At 40.4% G+C, this 22,066-nt stretch overlaps 1 protein-coding gene across 6 annotated transcripts in view; it reads right to left on the reverse strand.

The window, feature by feature from the left end:
• The window catches only part of FRMPD4 (FERM and PDZ domain containing 4), a 311,782-nt gene that overhangs the window by 22,696 nt on the left and 267,020 nt on the right, over positions 1 to 22,066 (reverse strand). For all 6 annotated transcript variants that reach the window (XM_087758609.1, XM_087758611.1, XM_087758606.1 and 3 more), the window contains exons 5-8: positions 16,253 to 16,298; positions 5,288 to 5,392; positions 4,006 to 4,113; positions 664 to 795 (exon numbers count right to left, since the gene is read on the reverse strand). In XM_087758609.1, coding sequence (XP_087614735.1) covers positions 664 to 795; positions 4,006 to 4,113; positions 5,288 to 5,392; positions 16,253 to 16,298 — 391 coding nt within the window. The remainder of the gene's footprint in view (positions 1 to 663; positions 796 to 4,005; positions 4,114 to 5,287; positions 5,393 to 16,252; positions 16,299 to 22,066) is intronic.

Raw genomic sequence — 22,066 nt, forward strand, 5'->3', positions numbered from 1 at the left:
TGGTAAATGAAGTTCCTCCATACCATTACACAGACTCTAGTTACACGATCAAGGGAACTCAGGCACTTAAACATTTTTTCCCCATCTCATCTCAAAATTCATTTCTCCGTTTTTTGTAAATGTAGGTGAAATTTAAAAAATACTAATATTCTCCTGAAACATAGAAATATCATGGAAAATTTTAGGGTAAACAGTTTGGCAAAATGATAAGCAGCTAAAATCAGAGTCCTCTGCTGGGAACTGTGAAGCAACTTTACCTCTAGTCACACCTCCCTGATCTAAGGAAGAAAGTCACACCAGCATTTTCTGGGTCACAATTCATCACCACTGAAGTGACATAATGTATCACCACGTAAACAAGCCAAACTTGGCTTCATCAGAAAGCGTATTATTTCCTGTGACCCAGATACAGACCTGTATAATCAGATAGGAACCAAAGATCAAAATAAGTTTTTTAAAGGAATTTGGGCAGACTGTAGTTCTCAGAATTGTTACCATTGATTTTCCAGCTGTTGAGAACGTTTATTAGCCGGGCCATATACGATATGAAAAAATATTGAACTATAAATGTTGCAGTTAACTCACTTGAGTAATTAAAAAGATGGATAATTTACTGATTAATCAGTCTCATTAACATCTGTTTTCACATATCATTACACAAACCTGAGTTAGAGTCTCCTGTTCATGTAGCAAAAGGAGTTTTGTTCCAGATCCTTCAACCCTCTGTTCCAGCATCAGGGAAAAGTGTTCAATACACTTGATGGAAAGCTTTTCTTGGAGTGTTAAGATGACATCCTAATTAACAAAGGATTTATAAAATGTGCTTAAATTCATGAAGCGCTTGGGACCCAGTTCTTCACTGCCACGCACCATGCATGTACACAGCACAGGGTGGAAGCCCAGATGTTAAACCGGAGGACGGTCGTGTTTCGTGCCTGTTCTGGACAAGTATACAGGACATCACACATGTTCACCCAGTGAAAAATCATCGCCTTTATATTCGAACATCCCTGAGATGGTGTCAGACAAGCATGTGAACAATATATGCATGGGACTGCTGTGAAGGGACAACTTTCTGTGCAATTTAACATGCAAATTATGCTTGTGGGGCCCTTAAATCATATCTCTCTGTCTCCCTGGAAATAAAACCTCTCCATCAGCAAACGAGAGACAGTCTTGCTGCTCTTCTCTTCACTTACTTTTGGGGCAGGGCCACCCAGCAGTACAAAACAAATTTATATGTTCAACAAAAAAATTACATGAATGGCCTTTAATTGTTCTTATGGCAAGGGTTTGGTTTTTTTTTCAAGTCCACTTCTTGGTACTTGTGTTTAATGGACAGTCTTGAGTTTTTAATGCTGACAGAAAAGTCAACGATGATGATACCTGTGCAGAAAAATAGCTCTAAATTCAGGGACCGTGTTAATTTATAGTATAATACCAATTTTTAGAGACATTTATTATTTTTTTTTCACATTGGATTACGTCTAAGGGTAATCAATTCAAGAACAATTGTTTCTAAAATAACAGCTAAACAAACCTCCTCACAAAACCATCCGACCAATCCCTACTTTACTTTCATATAACGCTTTGTAAATATATGCAGAGTATTAATATCATCTGGCAACGTATCTTCTGCTTTAGTGAATGTAGTAGGAAAAAGAAATATATAATAACCCATCATTTAAAAATAGTTTCACATTATGTTCGAGAAAAGATTAAAACATTTCTATCCATCCAAAACATTTTTTAGATAAACATAAGTATCCAGATGGATAGAGATGGATAGGACTTACTAAGGAGATCATGACGAATTGTAATCCAAGTGTTTTAACATAGTTTAGGAAGATTAATTGATCAATTATAGTGTGTTTATGGAAAATCAACACCAAATTGGTGGAAGGATGAAAAATGTATGTAGGAGGATGGGACAACTCTGTACAACGTAAAGAATATAAGACGGTATTAATGGATTGCAAGCAACCACTCTAAATAATGGAGGTTAATATTATACTATTCTGACTAATGGGAAATATTGCTTACACATTAAATGTACTTTTGTTTATACTCTTAAACTATGCTCAAAGACAAGGGGCATAACAGTAACATGAAGAGACATAATATTAAATGTAAGTTTTTAAGAGGGGGCAAAATAATGGCACTGTTTTCCACTAGCTGTCTCGGACCTTTTAAGATATGATGCTAAGGCACATAGGCACTGAATTACAGGAACCAAATTTTTTGCTAGCCTGTCCTCTCATCCAATAACTTAAAGTCAGCCCAGGTCCTACCTCCCAGCAATAAGGAAAGCAAGGACTGCAGGTAAGGCACTGGTTGCAGCCTCGTTGTTAAGTGGTGAGTTACTGGACTGCTAGGGGTGGAAAAAACCGCGTTTGCCTTGACTCAACTGGGGTACATCTACTTCACCTCAGTTTAGGAAAAGAAGCAGCAATCCACACCCACCTGTCCACAATGAGGAATATACACACACGTACATGCAAGAGTATGTAATATATAGCTGTGCAGGCTATGGAATATATAATTGCCTGAATTAGATGCAAAGGCAGTTATTCCTACAAAAAGTCAGAATGACTAAGGTCAAAGCAGGCTTCCAACATCAGTACAGCTACGTCGCTGAGCCCACGTGAGTATCTATGCAAATGACTTCAGATTAGATATATGGTCTTACAGTACATGACACACTTATGACAGAACTACTGAAAACTAATGTAATGGGATGGCCAAAGACTAGTCTTCAGAGGCAAAATATCCTGGAACAGGTTGGTTGTTCTTATGCTCATAAAAGAAAATACTGGAAAGTGGGCTCGTGGGCCTTAGAAGGGTATGAAGACCTCACTGTCTACATGAAGCATGTCTCCTAATTCTTCACCCAAGCAAATTCTCAAATGGACTGAAGGAATTCAGTATCCCACGGCTGCACAGGGGAGACTTGGATCCACTACCTGCACTCAATTTATACCTAAGGTATATATATGAGCTATAAACAGATACTGCAGCCCATTTTTAAGTGTAACTTCAACATTTGTTTTGCCTTCAGACTAGAGTAAATTTCCTCTTTACCTTAGTAAATCACTCTCCTTGCTTTTCTAACTGATTGAGCGTACTGCTGAATCACAGTGAGCAGAAAAGCAGCCTTTCTTCAAATACGCATAGCTTTACAATCCCTTAAAGCCAGCAAAAGCTGGCAGTGCAGTTGAAAATTGCATCTCCAGCCTTCACGCCTTCACTGATCATTCCCACCCATGCATCTCTCTTGTCTCAGTGTTGCAAGCATGCACACTACTATGCGGTGAACTAGATTTGGTAACCAATCATGTATTAAAACTAGCCCACCCAAACAAAAATGCTTGAGAGACTAGCAGCATGCCCAACAGTGCTAGTTGCGCTGCTTACTACGCTACTCCACGGCGCTCACAGACAGACACCGACAACACCTCTGGTTTAGGAACCTACGTGGAACAGTGTCACAGACACTCCCTAGCAGCCTCAGTTGTGTGCCAGGGCTTCATCTCCTTATTTCTCTACGTGAAATGTGTTATGGAAAGCATAGAGGGCATTATACGGAGATGAGCAATTTATCACCAGCATACCCCTACAATATCCCATCCCAAGTTCACTGGGTGACAAGCTAGATGATATTCAATTAGCAACCAACATATTAATCTTCTTAGTTCCTGACTTTTGCTGACAAATCATGCTAGTATTTGGCAGCATATCAAAATGATAGGACTACACAATTTTAATTGCGCCCCAGGCACATTAAAATGATCACTTCTACTTTTTTCTTCATTGACAAAACAATATGTTTTCAGCAGCAGAAAAATGGACCAAAACCTCATGATTTCTGAACTATGAGCCTGGCCCCAACTGAACACACTAGTAATTTTGTTCTTAAAGCATTCCAAGTAAATTATAACTACTGAAGGTCTTAAAAAGAGTTAACTGGCATTCTTCGCATTGCATATGAAGGTATATCTAGCCCACCTTTATTGAAGTGCTGCAGTCAAACCGGAAGGATTTGGTTTGTCCATTTTCAAGATACACCTTCAGAACATTTGGCATGAAAAGAAGTGAATTGTCCTTAACTGTTTCCTGCCAAGCAAATTAGTGAATCAGATTACAACATGTAACAAGGGAAATCTAAATATTGTTCTATAAAGAAGGACATCACTCAGATGGAAAGGTAACAACTGAAAAGGAGCGTGTTGGCTCAAACTGAAAGCAGAATTAGCAATGCCCTGCAAGTGTCTAGCCATGCTCATTACTGCTGCACTCTATAGGTCTCTTTCCTGGAAAAATATAGCTGTTCACATACATTTTATGTCTGCCTTAGAGTATTTTCTTTTGCTAAATACTCTCTCTCTGACAATAAATGCTACCTCTAAAGTTGAAACACTTTCAATAAAACAGAAAAATAGATTACTGTTTCTCTGAATATACTGAGCTATTTAATGTCTTCAATCTACAAAACAGACACTGCAGATTCATTGGTAAGAATTACAATCAAGATGTTTTACATTCTTTTTATAGCTGGATATTAAATGCTAATATCTGTCACCATTTAAGAAGAGTAACATATAATATTGCTACTTAATTGTGACGATTCATAACAAGGATAGTAAAATAAACAGGAAAAAGGAAGGGAAGCAAAGCTTTTTTTGTTTTTAAAAAGCAGAAATTGCTTTTGACACAATGCAGTATCAATTTACGTCTGGAAGAAAGCTGGATAAAGACATCCGTGTGGAAGGGTGTTCTGGCAAATTATGAAAATGAGCTGGGAGTTCATGTTTAAGGAGGAGTTCAGTGCCTCTCAAAGGGAGGCTGACTTTCCCTGAGGGCCGGAAACAACAAGTTCAAGTAGATAAAACAAATTTTAAAGAGGTCTGTATGGTAATGTTAATCTGTTTTCCTGACATGCTACTTCTCTTGAGTTTATGGGTTTTCCTACTACAAAATTGCTCTGAAAAAAAAAAACCCAAGCAAACACTATCAAGACTATAAAGACAGACATCTATGTGCTATCACCATAAAATGCACTCACTAGCATTTTGATTATATTTTAAGAGGGGAGAAATTTTTCACAATATTATGGGCCCAATGGACTTTAAAAACACATCTTTCAAAAACTTCAGAAACAGAAAACCCCTTCCCTTTGCAAGCCTGTCACCAGTGTTCCTACCATATAATTCCCTCACTTTCCAGCCCTGAGGCGTACCTTTGGATGAAATGCTCAGTCCTTCCTGAAGTTAAATAGTTGAATACTCACCGACACTTGGCCATTGATAATTACTTCTTCTGAGAAGCGCACTTTGACAGGATTGGACTTCAATCTTGCCTTTTTTGCAGCACTAATAAAAGCTGATTTAGGAGACTGGAAGGAAAAATGATGACAAGATATATCACACAATTTCAAGTTAAAACCTCTATTTCCTTTTTCAGTTATTCTCCGTTTCTCACACACTGGGAACTCCATGTATACAGCAAGACTTTGCATACCATTCACTGAAAAATGGAAATACAGTCAAACCATAATGGTTCCCGAGATAATATATATGTACGTACATATAAGGAATCACCGATGCATACTGCACATACTGAAAGTTATCACACTGTCAGACTGGAGCAATGAGAAGGGCTCTCAGGGTACATACAAATTCCTTGTAGTGTTTCCACATTGACTGCTGTCAATCAAACTTGTTTGCGTGAACGGACACCAACCAGTGACCAGCCAGTGACCCTTCCTTCAAACACTGAATGGAAAATTTTTGCATAATATATGATACCAGGCATTGGGAATGAAAATCCAGGATGATGCAAACAAAAACCCACCATCAGTGAAGAAGGAGTTAGTATGTGAATTATTACAGGAGCTTGACCCCTACAAATCGATGGGCCCTGATGCCACCCACCCGAGGGTGTTAAGAGAGCTGGCTGATATCATTGTGGGGCCACTCTCTATAATCTTTGAGAAGTCGTGGAGATCAGGTGACGTCCCAGAGGACTGGAGGAAGGCAAATGTTACGGCTGTCTACAAGAAGGGCTCAAGGGAGGATCCGGGTAATTATAGGCCCATCAGTCTTACTTCAAACCCCGGGAAAGTTATGGAACAGATCCTCCTGGGGGCCATCACAAGTCAAATGAAGCACGTGATTGGGAAAAGCCAGCACGGCTTCACCAAGGGCAGATTGTGCCTGACAAATCTGGTGGCCTTCTATGATAAAGTGACCTGCTCGGTTGACATGGGGCAAGTGGTGGACATGGTCTACCTGGACTTCTCCAAGGCTTTCGATACGGTTCCCCACGGCCTCCTCCTGGAGAAATTGATGTGTTATGGCCTGGACAAGTGGTCTGTGCAGTGGGTGAGGAATTGGCTGATGGGCTGCACCCAAAGGGTGCTGGTAAATAGCTCTTTTTCAAACTGGCAACCCGTCACAAGTGGGGTCCCCCAGGGATCGATACTGGGCCCAACGCTATTCAATATCTTCATAAGTGATCTGGATGACGGGATCAAGTGTAGCCTGATGAAGTTCGCAGATGACACCAAATTGAGTGGGGAAGTAGACACTCTGGAAGGGAGAGCCACCCAGCAGGAAGATCTGGATAGGCTGGAAGAGTGGGCTAACATGAACCTTATGAAGTTTAACAAAGACAAGTGTAAGGTCTTGCACCTGGGAAAACATAATCCAGGAGTGCAGCTCAGACTGGGATCCACCTGGCTAGAGAGCAGCTCTGTGGAAAGGGACCTGGGGGTCCTGGTGGACAGGAAGCTCAACATGAGTGAACAGTGTGCTGCTGTGGCCAAGAAGGCCAATAGGATGCTGGGTTGCATCAAAAAGGGCATCACCAGCAGAGATAAAGAAGTCATTATCCCTCTCTACTCAGCGCTTGTCAGGCCACACCTGGAATACTGTGTACAGTTCTGGTCCCCGTTATACAAAAAAGATGTGGACAGGCTGGAGAGGGTCCAGAGAAGGGCCACCAAGATGATGAAGGGTCTGGGAAGCCTGCCATATGAGGATAGGCTCAGAGAGCTGGGTTTGTTCAGCCTTGAGAAAAGGAGGCTTAGAGGTGGTCTCATCACCATGTATCAGTACTTAAAGGGAAGCTACAAAGAAGATGGAGACTCCCTTTTTACAAGGAGTCACATGGTGAGGACAAGGGCTAACGGGTACAAGTTACTCCCAGGGAGATTCTGACTGGACACAAGAGGTAAATTTTTCACAATGAGAACAGTCAATCATTGGAATAATCTCCCCAGGGAAGTGGTTGACTCCAGTACGCTGAACACGTTTAAGACTCAGCTGGACATGGTGCTGGGCCATCTTGTCTAGATTGTGCCAGAAAGGCTGGACCAGATGATCCTTGAGGTCCCTTCTAACCTGGTGTTCTATGATTCTATGATCCACTAGTTAGAGATATACATGCAACCTTTGCCAAAAAAGTGTCTGAGAGCTCTCCAAGTGCAGTGGCATCTCACTATATTAGTCCACTTCAAAACACAGGTTAGAACTACCAAAAGGCACCTGCAGGCCAGCAGGCTTCCCCTGAACGTATCCCCTACACAAATCCTGTGCAAGGCTTGCCTTCAATAGATCAGACACTTTGTGGGACTTCATGGATTATAAGTCTAGAAACATTCCTAATTTTCTTCTGGGACCTAATTGACTTTTACCTACTACATTATTCAATTAATTCCCCTGTGATCAAGTGTTCAGCCCTTGGAAAAAAATTCTCTCTCCATTTGAGAGGTTTGACTAACAACCCATTTTTAGTAAGAAATTAAATATTTACAGTCAACGGGATTTCCATTTTCAGCCGCAGAAGCAAGGTAGTTTTATTCTCAGGTCAGTTACAAACACGGTGCTTCTGGCATTGCCTAACTCTATACCCATGATAATGGGCAACAGAAGAAATTCTGGCTTTGGCTGAAAAACACTGGGCTCCTTTGGGCCAGGTTTTGGTCCATTTGTTCCAGTAAAATCTGAATTAAAATTTTCAGAATCTTATTCTAACTCCTGAGAAGTGGCCTTACTAGTTTTGGATACTGAGAAGACTAACTCACATTGCTTTGCCTGTGAGAAATTAGTGCCGGCATCAGTGACTATGATCCTGGAATAATTTCCTATTATCAGTGCGGCATGACAGCAGTCCTTGTAAATACAGCAAGTCTTGTCACCATCACTCAAATTTTGACTCAACTAACAATCTGCAGGAGTGATGGAGTAGTCCAAGGCCACGTGCTCTTGTTGTCTCTGATCCCTGCTGAAACTGCTTGAGAAGTTATTTTCTTGTGATGCATAAGCCTTGTTTCTAGTAATTAGCAGGAAGAAGTCTCTAGCTCATTTCTGTATGCCACTGATTTATTATCACATCGAAAACATGGTAACTATTACCATAGGCTCAGTATCAACCAGTGAACAAGGAATGAAAGATGCCACATTCTCCCAGGAAATATCAGAGCCATCCGATAATTCCTGGAGCACAAAATAGAATCAAGAAATAAAAATGAATGCTTCTTCACTTTTACAGTTCATTCTTTCTTACCTCTTCTCTAGCAGGTATGACCATACATCTTTTTAATCAGTAACAGTAAATGACAGAAAATTCAACCCCATGATCAGACCAAGCTCCGCTTCCAAAGCCAGTGCTGAAAAATGTAGAAGGTCCCCCAGAAGATTTGAAACAACCACCAAAAAGAAAGAAAGAAAAAAAGTTTAAAAAAAAAAAAAAGTTAATGTCTCGGGGCAGGGGACCCAAAACAGTTCTTCAGCAAGAAGGCACGACATGGAAACGCTGAAGAAGCATATTGTACTCTAGAGATTAATTCCTAGAAAGACACAGTATACAACAATATCATGATTAATATAGTAATTCTACACGTCTTTTCTAATTTCCCTTCTCTCCACGTAGTCCCTTTCTGCATTGTGTAAGGGGGATAGTCTATAAGGCAACCAAGTAATGGACTGCAATCTGTTGATTCCCACTGCCACGGGGCAGCACAGCTATAGTAATAGGCTACTGGGTCTCCCTTGTACGGGCAAAGGGAAAAGAGTGGCTTTCACTTACTCTTCTTGCTGGAAGAGGCTTTTTACAGTTGTTTGCTCTTATTGCAGATGAGTCACCAGTCTGGCCTCTCTTTACAGGCAGACTGCCAAATTTTCTTCTGGATTCTGGCAAGGTTATTCCCATACAGCAAATCTGGCAAACTGCTATGTGGCTCTGTCGCTCTCTAAAACCTCTCTCTTTTCCTCTCTACAACCCCAAAAATCACTTGCGAGGGGCATAAACACTTAGATTATTTTATTACAAAAATGTGATATGGGAGTCCAACATAACTGAAAGATCTGAACATACGTGAGTTCCAAGAACCCCTCCGGGACGTGGGGTTTAACGTACATATTGCACAGCCAGGGGAGCACACCATGGTCTGCCATAAAACATGGGGCTTCCCTCCCTTCTCACTTCTGCTATGGCAACGTGGTCAGGACTCTGGCCCCTTGCCAGACACTCTGGGTGAGCCTGGAAGCAGATTGCTTTCTAAAAAGCTTCAAACTATAAACCAGGGGTGTAAGAAAAACTTGAACAGCTGTGCCAGGTATTTGGAGGAACATTCTCTGCTGGTTAAAGGTTTGAGTAATAGCACAGCTTTTGCATTTAATTGCACAATCTCATTGTTTCGACCTTTGCATCAACTTGGCACTTGACATTTTCTCTTTGAGAAAGAAACTGTTTCAAAAGAGTATGGCAAATACCTAGGAAAACACTTGGGTTTGATTGTTGAAACTTGCTTGTCAAAGCATCAGTAAGATGATGTGCTGCTTATTCTATTTTAATGTCTTCAGGTTTGTAGGTGAAGAATGCTATCAATTAATGATTCCCAGAGTGCCAGGTTCATTTGTTTCTGATACTCCATCTTTAGCCAAATGGAAGCCATTATCCTCAGTTAATGACCTTAAGCAGGAGGTGTTTACACTAATGCAGAACATTTATCACTGCAAGTGAAGTATTTTCATTGCCACAGATAAAAACAGCTTAATTAGAGTGACTTTTGCAAAATGAGGGGACACATTTTAACAAGGAGTCAAAATACTTCAAAAACCCACAAACTTCACACTGTGTGGCCTAAGCACTATTTCCTGTTAAAAGCTCAAATTTACCAGGAATTTAAATAATTTTTACTTGTTTACGCAGAATTCAGTAAAAATTCAGCTGATCTTTTCAACTGTACCTGGAGAAACTGCTAACAAGAGAAATGAAGCACTGCATAGAGATTTGCTTGGAGGAAACGATAGTGAAGACTGAGACCCTTCTTTAAACCCTACTTACTAGGGACTGCAATCAATGGGCATCCCATCAGCAGGGTCAGAACATGAGAGATCACTATAACAAGAGGAGGCTTTCTGGAAAATGTTATTTTTCTCATTTTCTGGACTTTTCAAAATTAGATCCTACTTTTGCCAGCAGCATTATAGCAGGTCATTTTCAGATAGCTCTTAAAAACAATATCCTTCATTTTGAGGGAAACTGGTTTTTGATGAAAATAAGAATGTCTAATACTTTGTCCGCTTTTGCAGGTAAACTGTAATTTGGGGGAGATTCCAAGTGAAATGGTGTTTACTTGCTGCAAAAGCCCCTTTGAGTGCTCTTGCCGGTAGAGGTGCCAGAACAACAAAACCTTTACTCATGCTCAAGAAAAAGAAGGATTTAGCATTTAGAAGACGATAGGGTAGTACTGAGCTACCATAAAGAAATGAAACAAGGCAGCAGTATGGGGCAGTCACAAGGCGAAAAGAAAACCTGCTTTGTGACAATAAGTGTCAAAATCTGACAGAAATACTGAAGTTTTAAATAACCACAAATTGTATATATGCAATCAATTTTAAGCTGGTTACTTAAAATTAGTCATTAGTTTAATATGAAATATTTTGTTTATTAGGAAGGAAAAACTGCATGACCACAAAAATGTGTTGACTTTTTGGTTCATCCCTAAAGGCAATTATATGAGACAAAATTTAGAAAGCAAATAAAATCTGAATAAGAGGAAGAATTAAATTTATTAAGTGGAACAGTACATAATGCCCAAAGGCAAACTAAATACTGCCATTCATAGCTGTGAGGAAGGCTGAAACAACTACACTGGCTCACAAGAGCATTGTAGAAGGGCAGGTAGGGACACAGAAGCAATAATGTAGAGAAATTTTACCATGCAGTAATTTGTTATAACCACAGGGCACTGACAGATCATCATCAGGAGTATTTGTTTGTTAAACTCTTGGCACAAATTTAATTGCTGAAATAGTGGTCAGATTTGCTTTCTCTCTTAAAAGCTGGTGATCTATCATAGACAATTATATTTTACTATTTGCATTATTTATATTTTACTATTTTTAGATGGTAATCAGTCTGATCATTAGTCCCATACACATCTAACATGTACCTGAAAGGGGAGGAATAGCCAAACCTTACTTTAATGCAGGCATTGAGAAAATCCAATCCATTCCATCTACAGTAAACGACAGCCTAGTTTACTGTGATTGTCCCAAAAACCACGAGTGAAACCACAGGTCAGCTTCAGACTTTGTGGAATGTGCAGATATTACAACTCATCTTGTGACTAGATGGGCCTGGGGCATCTATCTCTGTGTTTATTAAATGTGGAGGTCCTCCATAAAATCCCCTCGATTGGCCTTTTGGGATCCTGCCTCTCCAAAGTTCAGCCCTTTTGCATTCATGGATGACTCCTTTACATTCATGATTACCTCTTATACACAGGTGACTGCTCTTAATCAAGTGCAGAAAAGTACAAAAAAAGTCAGCCATGCCATACTACTTTCAGCCCCACAACTCTGCAAGGATGAGGACCTTTCATAACGAAAGAAACCTTCACCCCATACAAACCCAGACTAAAATGAACAAATGAAGGACTATATGAATGATAATGCACCTGAGATGGGAGAAAGGGCTAATAAAGAGGGAAAAGAGACCTAATGGTAACTGGGGTGGGTGGGCAGGGAGAACTACAAGGAGAAAATGATGGACAGGGTGAAGGGTGGAGGGGCTCTTTTCCACTTTGCTGAAACAACTAATATGGAAGCTCACACTGAATTTTCTCACAGTCTTCGCAGCTGAAAAGATCATGTATTTCATACAACTACACTCCAGAAAAATCCATATAGCCTAAGAGGAGGCCTCCGGGAAGAAAGGTCAGGAGCAGCAGTGCTCACTGGGATTTGCATCAGGCACAGATGAAAGAAAGGCTGCGCAGCACAGGTCTGACATGAGAGGAGGCTGCTTCAAACAGCGAAGAGCAGTTGGACAGTGGCCATGGACCAGTCAGCACCTTCCAGGAGGCAACGCAGCGATTGCAAGTTTGTTGTCAACCACACCGTGATCCTCTCCTGTGTAGGATTAAAGCTATATATGGAACTGCCATACCAAAAAGCTGATGTGGAAGTTATGCCGTGGAAAATGTCCTCAGGATGACTGTAAAAAACATACACATTCAAAGAAAAAAAGCCAGCATTGCTACACCAACTTCGCAACTTCGAGGAGTTAAAAATAATCTTGTTCAAAATGCTCACGTCTGACTTCCAAATGATTTCTAAAACTACACCTTGGTAGTCTTTTTCACTTTAGATTTTGAAGTCTTTGTGACAAACCTGTTTCTTTTTTATATCCTTCTTTACAACCACAAGTCTAGATATGGTAGTTGCTGCTGTTACACGACTCCAGAAGGCAAAGCAGCATGAAAAATACTGTGAGACTCTCAATAAGATTGTTGCCACAATCATTACGATCCATAAATAAGTGATATTTATCATAGTTTTTCTGCAAACGTTGTGTCTCAGACATATAACTGTGTTATAACAAGAAGTATCTCTTTCAAAACAGAAAAAGATCTTATCCTTTTCCCACTGCAGAACTTATACACAGCAAAATTGTCATAGATCTCGGCTAGGCCTGGACTACATCCAAGGAGCTTAAAAGATTAATCATGAAAGCAATCTATCAAATGATCTCTACACATAAAATCTGAACAGATATCAAAAAACAGGCAAGTTATTTGATTTGAGTAATGCTTGAAACTTAATAAGGCAACAATCAGAATGATAGTCCATTTACAGAATAAAATGGTCAGAAATTGTAATCAAATGCCATACTTCCAGAAATCAAAACTCTGAACTGCTTCAACTGCTTTAGCTGTTCAGTGACCTCCTTATGAGCAGTGGTGGTATCAACGTAGCAGAGATTTGTAGATTGATGTAAAGAAAAAGATAGCCTAATGCTTTGGTTTGGTCATAATTAAAATGAAATTTTAATGAGTTTAAGCATTAAACAAAATTGAATGCACTTAAGCAAAAATGATCCGCAAAAGCTTTCAAAAAGTACTAAGTGAAATAGAGAATACTATAAATCTAGATTACATCTACTTTCACCTGCAATCATAAAGGATGGTTACTTGAAAGCATGAAAACAAAACACACTCTAAATACCGCAAATAAAAACAATTAAGAAACAGAACTCTTGTAATCCATCTTGGCAGATATTTTTCATGCAATGATAGAAAGAAACAGGTTCACCATTGAGAAGAGAGATTGATGAAATGTTTGTAAAGATGTATTTCTGCCAAGAATGGGGAAGAAGTTCAGTCTGTATTTAAAAGCTCTTACTTTTCTTTTGTCTGGTTTCTACTTCATCTTTCCCATTTTATTGGCAAAATAGTAAAAGGAAAAACAGAGGAGGCAAAATTAAAGAAAAGAGGAAAACACATGTGCATCATAATCTTTGAAGACATAAATATTGTTTCCAAACTGTAAGGCAAAATGTATTTGCCAGAGGACCCCCTGCACAGAAGACCAGGACAGGTACACAGCCGAAGTGCAACAACACCCAGGATGGCAGAGCTGAGCGGGATGCCACCTAACAGACTCAGGCGCTACCGACAGTAATGTTGTGGCAATACGAGGGCCAGCATGGGCCAGATGTTCAAGGCAACTCAGGAGTCCTCAGGAGACTTCACAGCCCAGAGTTTGCATAAACTGAGGGACCCTGCACTGCTTCAGGGCTTAAACTTGGCTGCACAGACTGGCAGCATCCCAGCTCTTCCCCATCCCTACACACACCTTCGTTTCCACTGCAGGAAAACTTGGGCTTGAAAGTGATAAGGGAAGGATGCTATGAATCAACAAGACCCTGGTATGGACAGGTAGGGAGGTACAATAAAAGTGCACAAACCAAAGGAGGTCTGCAGGGTGCAACAGTCCTGCAGTTAAGGCTCTCCCAACTAAGCTCATGCCACTGAAGCATCCTGACTTTGGGATAAAAATCAGTCAATTAAAGCTAGCACCAATATGCATACATCAATCACATCTTCTGACTGCTCTGTGGACATTCTTGGGGAGACAATCTTCATGCCTATGTGAGATAAAATACCCATCACCCCTAAAAACACGTGTGCTTTGTCTGCTAAAGTAAAGCTGGGGACTCTGACAGACATGCCAGAGTGGGGCAACACAAATACACGTATAAGATGGGCAGATGAGCCCAAAATGGCTGACAGGACAGCAAAATGTTTCTGTGCCATTCCTAGCTCAGTGACATCTAGAGGTAGTTCAGTTATTGATTAGCTTTTGCTGCTACATAATGAGAGGAGCAGATTCTGCCTTGTCAGGCCTCAAACAGGGTTTGAATCCAAAGAGGTGGGAAGATACCACGTCATGACTTTCTTTCTTCTCCAGGTCAAAGGCTGGAGGACCGTACCTGTGCTGTAAGGTCTCCCATTGAACATGGAGTGCACAGCTTGTTTGGGTTTCAGCTTCCCTTACGTTCAGTACATACAGGCTTGCTCTCATACCAGCAGTACAGCAACAACAGGCCACAACACCTCACAGACATGTAGTACTACACCTTACTGTCCACTTTTAAGGGCTACGCGTACCTGAGCTAAAGCACATACCCTTTCTTCACCTGATATTTAAAGAAAAGAATGAAGCCTATCAATGGATGAAATAAGGCAACCTGCATAAAAAAGGCACGTGGGTGAGGAATTCTTTTCCCCCATACTATATATATTTTCTGTGATCAAAACCACTGGCTGTAATCCAGCAAGCTTTGAAGGCAGTTAGGTTTCTTTATTTAGTCAGACCATGCCTGCATTTTCATTTAAGGTGGCTGATGTCCGCCAGATCCCAGCTCACCTTCCTGCCCGTGGTCGTACTGCAGCGTGGCAGCCCCTGCCTGGTTTTGCTGTAGAATGTGTGTTTTCCCCCTGTGATTTAGTTGCTGTGCAGACTGGCTTCTAGAAAGGGTACAGGACCAGCACAATTACACAACTACCTCTAAACTAGCCAGAAAGGCTAATGAGTAGTACGAAGCCACACAGCACTGGCCAAGTTGCATTTGCAAGATGTATATTTTGGCAGCTTCATCAGATAAACTTGTTTTCACATCTTTGTGTCAAATTCGTCTCATCTCTTATTCTTGGGTGAAAAGGATGCAATTACCCCTTGTTAAGCAAAACTGTTGTGTATCAGGCTAGCCAACAGGGAGCTGAATGGACCTGTTGGATCTGAAATCACTCCTGATGCATGGCTGAGGCCCCTCAGCAGCCTGCAAGGTACGCAAGGCTGTGCATGGATGTATGGGAAGAGAGAGATGTGCTTCCTCCCCTGGCTTGGCTTCTCTCCTTTTTCATGGGAGATGGGTTTGAGCTGACAGGTCATGAACCCACTCCCACAAACCGCTGAGCGAGGTGCGAAGGCATGTCGCATCAGCCAGCTCCAAGGTGGGCTGCAGTTTCTCCCAGTCCCTTTCAAGCCAGCCTCATGCAATCTCCTGTCTGTCTCTTCTCTCCCCTCACCTCCACACGCCCTGCGCTGGAGATGCAGACAGAGCCCTCCCTTGCCTAAGGTACAGCTGGTTTGACACAGCAACGTAACTCTGTGGGACCGAGGCAGAACCAAGAAAAACCCAGGAGCTGCAACAGATCAGAAATTGAAGCAGAACTCGGCGTCCTGCTCTACCTATCTTCCTAGTATGAGTTTAAAGATACTGTTATTATTTAACTTGCTAATGCAGTCTTTGAGTGCAGGACGCAGTAACGCAGTCTTAAACATCACCCTTATCTCACTCCTTTTTATTGCACAGATAAGGTAGACACATAGAATATAGGCAGAAAAAAAAGCTCATATGTTGCTAGGAAACTAATTCAGAAGACACCGACGATACTTACAGGGTAAGGTTGAACAACAGTAAGGAGGATTGATTCTTTGCAGCTTCTATAAAAAAAAAAAAAGTAAAATCAAGTAAAGATTCATACTTTCATTCACTACAGATAACCAGCTTTCCTTTTAATGGAGAAAACTGCAGTAATATGGCAAAATGTTTATTACAATCACATAGCAGAGAACTACAGAGATGAGTAATATGCCAAAATAACAATGGACATTAAAAAAATAAGTTTTTTCCAATCTAACAAATTGAATTGACTTAACTTTACAGTTTATACTATGAAATATTTGCTTCATCAGAGAGACCTGCATGCTGCAATAACGGTTTTCTCCAGCAAGAATGGAATAACATTTGATTAATCCTATCAGTTCAGCATCTATAGACTACAAATTTCTTTCACCTACTTTACAAATGCAAGTCACTTTTTATACCATCTAGCTCTTGTACACTTAATGCAAAATTTATCTGAAGACAGCAGTGTTTTCAAGACAAAAATGAGGACAAAATTTAGCCCCCATTTCTCTTCTAGCTCACCTTTTTAAATGGGTGGAAAAAGATGAAGATTTGGTGAATACCCCTGTTAGAATTTTTATGTTTTTACAAGATTGCTAAAGAAAGTTTTTTCTTTAAAATTAAACACCTGTTCTTTAGGATGAAACTAGTAAATGGAAAACATATAGGCAGCTCTAAAAAACCCCAACTGATTTACAGGACAAAGAGAAGAAATTATTAGGAATCTTGATGTGATCAAGTGGTCTAGACAAGTGACAAATGTATACTTTGACTATTGGTGGGCAGTTGGGGGAGATAGATAACTGGGGAAAAGTAAGGGTAGAGCAGAAGAGGAAGGAAAAGAAGCCAATCAGAGTCAATGTCTCTTCTATTACATTGTTGGTCAGGTGGCTGCTGAGGGCAATATTAGCTAAGAAAAGGTCAGTTGCCATTTTGTTGGGATGGAGTTGATTTTCTGTTGGTTTTACTACTTTCAAAGACAATTACTTCTTTATTTATGTGATTTACTGCCTGGCTAACTGAAGTGCAACTGATTTGGTATGCTTGACCTGTTCAGCAGAACTAACTAAAATAAATCACACTGTACTGGTCTTATACAGTGTCACCTTATATGCATATTGACACCACTGATATGCAACTTAAAAAGCCAAAAAGCAAAGAAAATAGAGGAGAGACTGAAAGCCCAGTCAGAAAATTGGTCTGGAAAGTCAGGCTATACTTGACGAAGCCAATACATCTCTGAAGGCCAACTGGGATAGTAAATTCTACTTCTGTCAAAGCCATCAGTCATGCAAGGGGCAAGGTCAGACCAGATATCCCCTAACTAAAGAAAAATTTGTTAAGCTTCGATTTTTACTCCGCTTATTAGATATTCGTATCATTACACTAAAAGAGTATAGGTAGCCTTTTCAAAAGGAGGGATTGAAGGCTTTGGTTGCTTACCTGTGCTTGGAACAACAGAAATAAAATTGAGTTAGAAAGTTAAAAAAAATTAATGAGGAGCTACATGTGGTCAAAATTAAATATTCTGCCACAAAACAGCATAATTTTATCCCCTTTAGATATAATTGTAACTACTTTAAGGAATTTCCCACAATTATTTTTCATTTCAATAAAACATGTTCCAAAGTTAAACTTCAGAAATTATTTATTCAATCATGAAACAGCCTTGATTTACAGCGTTCATATTTCTGAAAGTTTACAGTTCATTTTTAAGGTCTGTAAGCTACAGTTTTGGAGATCTCCACAATTATTCTTTATTATTCTCCATTGTTATTCTTAAAGAGTTTACAGCTTATAGTTTAAAAAAAAGGAACCTCCATTCCATTTTGGCTAACAACAGGATTCTCTCTACTTTTTTTCTATTATACCTACCACATTTTTGGGAATCTGAAAATGCATGATAAGAAATGTAATTTATTTCAAGAATCTCAGAGTCACAGCTATGCTATCCACATCTATCCAATTTGTCACTGCTATATTAATCTAGGCATACGAGTAGACAGAAAAGCCCACAGTTGTTAGCTATGGAATAAACTGCAGCCCTGGGATAACTACTCCATGACCAACTGACCTCTTCAATTACTTTCAACCCACTAATTTATGTTTCTCCTGCAACATAAGATTACCACCACCCCTGCCTCCTGCAATCCAGTTACCTTAGACAGTTGCCTTTAAAAAAGAAAATCAGCTTCTGAAAATGTTTTTCAGCTTGTCGTTACTCTTGGATTAAACCTGTCCAGGTCCCAGTGTAGGCAAGATTCATCCTAGACTAACAAGAGCTTTTTTTAAACCAAAAGGTCAAAAGATTTATTTTGGGGACAAGAGTTTCTTACAGGATAATCACTTGCATTGGAAGGATGCTGGACCCTGGACCTTTCATTCAACATTTGAGGCTATAATAAGGCCATTTGGAGTATCTGGACCCAAGCACATTACACATTGTCATGGTTTAACCCCAGCCAGCCACTAAGCCCCACACAGCCGCTCGCTCACTCCCCTCCAGTGGGATGGGGGAGAGAATCGGAAGAGTAAAAGTGAGAGAACTCATGGGTTTAGATAAAGAGAGTTTAATAGGTAAAGCAAAAACTGCGCACACAAGCAAAGCAAAGAATTCATTCACTACTTCCCATCGGCAGGCAGGTGTTCAGCCATCTCCAGGAAAGCGGGGCTCCATCACACATAACCGTTACTTGGGGAGACAAATGCCATCATGCCAAACGTCCCCCCCTTCCTTCTTGTTCCCCTGGCTTATATACTGAGCATGACGTCATACGGTATGGCATAGCCCTTTGGCCAGTTTGGGTCAGCTGTCCTGGCTGTGCGCCCTCCCAGCTTCTTGTGCACCAGGCAGAGTATGGGAAGCTGGAAACTCCTTGGCTAGTGTAAGCACTGCTCAGCAAGAACCAAAACATCAGTGTGTTATCAACATTATTCTCACACTAAATCCAAAGCACAGCACTGTACCAGCTACTAGGAAGAAAATTAACTCTATCCCAGCTGAAACCAGGACATACACAAAGCAGGTGTCAAGCACCATGGACAGTCCCCTCATCATTAGCGAAAACATTTTCTATAAAACAAATACTACATACAAAACACAGCACTGTTACAAGAGAAATAAATATTTAATCAGCAGCTTTTTGATCTGCAGTACTCAGTCACGACTCCACCGCTTGTTTTAAAACCTTCTCAACTCAGGATGACAAAACTCCATACCACAGCACATCGCTTTCTACTTCCAATACTGTAAGCAAATCCTGTACATCTAAATGATAAACCTTGCACAACACTGGAGACTGTCAATTGTACCATGTATTGTATATATCACAGTAATGGAAAAACAATGGAATCACTGACCGTGTACTGTGATCTCTTAAGTTTTATAGCTTAAATGGATGTGTACATACGTATGTCCATGTGTGACAGTAGAACATATAAACAGTTTAGATTAGATCACATAAATGAGGTACATCACCACACTTAAGCATGAGCTATTTCTTTTAAACAACTTCTGAAAGACAGCGGCAAAGGCTAAAAAAAAAAATTACAGTATTACTTTCCCCCTGAAATGTCTTTCCTCCTTCAAGAATGTGACTAAAGTAAAAAATAAAAACAGAGTGCATATTACAGATACTTTATTACCTTTCATACTCACTTAATCACAACCTAATTACTTCTCTTTTAAATCTACATACTTTTTTACAGTCACTCAAAACTAAACATCGGCAACTCCAAGCTTGGACAACAGCTGCAGACTTTATGGGTGCTCTGCCATCTGACCAGCTAAGACCAACACCACAATAAAATATCACCACGTTTTTTTCCATTTCCTGACATTAGAATCAAATGGTGAGAACAAGGCTAAAATCCGAAAACTGCGATGGGAATTTCAGTGATTCATCTCTTTGTCCTTGCCCGTGCCCCGCACAGTGATTATATTTGTCTGTTCTCCCTACTCCTTACAGCTACTTAGGCTGTAACAAGGAGAGAATACAGATGGTTTGAGAATCAAATTACAGTGCATTATAAAGGTTAAAGTTATATTACTAAGTATCACGCATCTTGGGCTACATGAGGCGTTAACATTCAGCTACAATGCCAGCCATTGACTTTCTCTGTGAACTTGCGGCTGGAAATCACTGTCTCTCTTCTGCTTCCTTCTAGCTGGAAGAGAGGAAAGGATGCGGGGCAGACAAGGGACGTGGGGGGACTCCCAGTATCTGAGCAATATGGAATAAGTGGCTCTGTTCTTTGTATGTGTCCTACAGCAAATATAGCATATGAATAAAGAGAAAGTATATATATTACTTGTACTCACTCTTAAGAACTGAGAATGGAAATGACTGTTTCCGCTAATTTAAAAGCTTTTAGCAGTTTTACGTACTGGAGGAGTACTAGGTTTCTCTCCCAGTGAAGGTGAACAAATTAGGAGCTGACATATAATAAATAATATTGTTTACAGGGAATGCAATTAAGAAAAATCTTTCTCTTCACCATAACTTACCTCTGTTTCACTCACACTGAACATCAAATTCTGAAACTCTTGTTTTGAAATGATTTGTTCTCTGCTATTTCAGGATCCTCTGTTTCACTTTGAGTCTCACTATTGATGAGAAAGGTCTGAATTTCACAATTATGGAGTGTGATGCCATGATTTGCAGTATGCTTCACACTACATTTTTGAAGTAAGGAAATGGAAATCAGTGGGTCAAAAACTAACTACAAAATGTAACAGGTTACCTCAAATGCCCTATTTAAAGCTAAGGAAAGTGGAACTCATCTTCAAATTCTAGCATCTAGGCTAGAGAAAAATCATTCAGCATTTGAATGTCTTTCATTATTATGAAGATTAAGGCAGTAATAACGAACAAAGAGTTTGCAAAGTCACTCTATTGTAGTACATTTCGAATTATTTCAAAAGAAACATTTTGATTTGAGCTGTATATACATTTTTACATAAAACCTGTTATACAGCAGTTATCTTCACCTAGGGAAGCTCCAAATTTCAATTCTCCAGACTTTTATCATGAGCAACAGTTCCTGTGAAAAAGAACAGTTTGCCCCAGAGGTCCACCTAGATTTACTTCCAGGGCCAGAGACATCTTCTGGAGCGACCTCGGTGGGACAGAGCAGACCCATCTTAACCTGGTGTTGCCTCATCCTCTGCTGTTATCATGCAGCCCCCCACAGTGTGCCTCCAGGTCCTGCAATGATGCCAACCTGCCTGAGTGGACCGGGGGGACCTTGGTAAGCTATCGGACAAACTCAGTATTCATTGACACCCATGAAACAATGCAGAGGGAGAGAGGGAGAGAGGCCTTAAGAAGATTATGCCTTTCCCCAAGGCTATTTTTGTCACAGAAGAAGCAGCGCTGTGCCAACATGAACACACAAGCTAAAAGCCTACACAGTCCAGCTCCTCTGCACGGGAGAACTCCTCCAGCAAGAGCCACGGTGTGTGGGGCTCTTCCTCCTCTGTTTCCAAAGGCAACACTGCAGCATACAAACTACAGGCAATGTTTCCATGACTCAGTAGCTTCTGAGAAGTACAATAGATTAAACTAGGCTGGAAGCCATGCTACTGCGGTCAGATCGCTTCTGGCCTCTTGATTACATCTACCCATAGATGAATGTTGTTTTAGCAGCAGGTGAAGAATCTGACCTCTCCATGCCCAGGAGGAGGATATTTTCCAGACAATTTTTAGGGGAACACAGAAAAATATACTTTCTCAAGAGATTGCCAATACATGGCACAAGAACTGCTTGAAGGGTGGCAGTGGGATTTCAGTCTCTGCCTGTC

The sequence above is a fragment of the Nipponia nippon genome, unplaced genomic scaffold (genome assembly GCF_047370975.1).
Source record: "Nipponia nippon isolate SJK-2023a ecotype South Korea unplaced genomic scaffold, ASM4737097v1 scaffold_2, whole genome shotgun sequence".
Classification (NCBI taxonomy): domain Eukaryota; kingdom Metazoa; phylum Chordata; class Aves; order Pelecaniformes; family Threskiornithidae; genus Nipponia; species Nipponia nippon.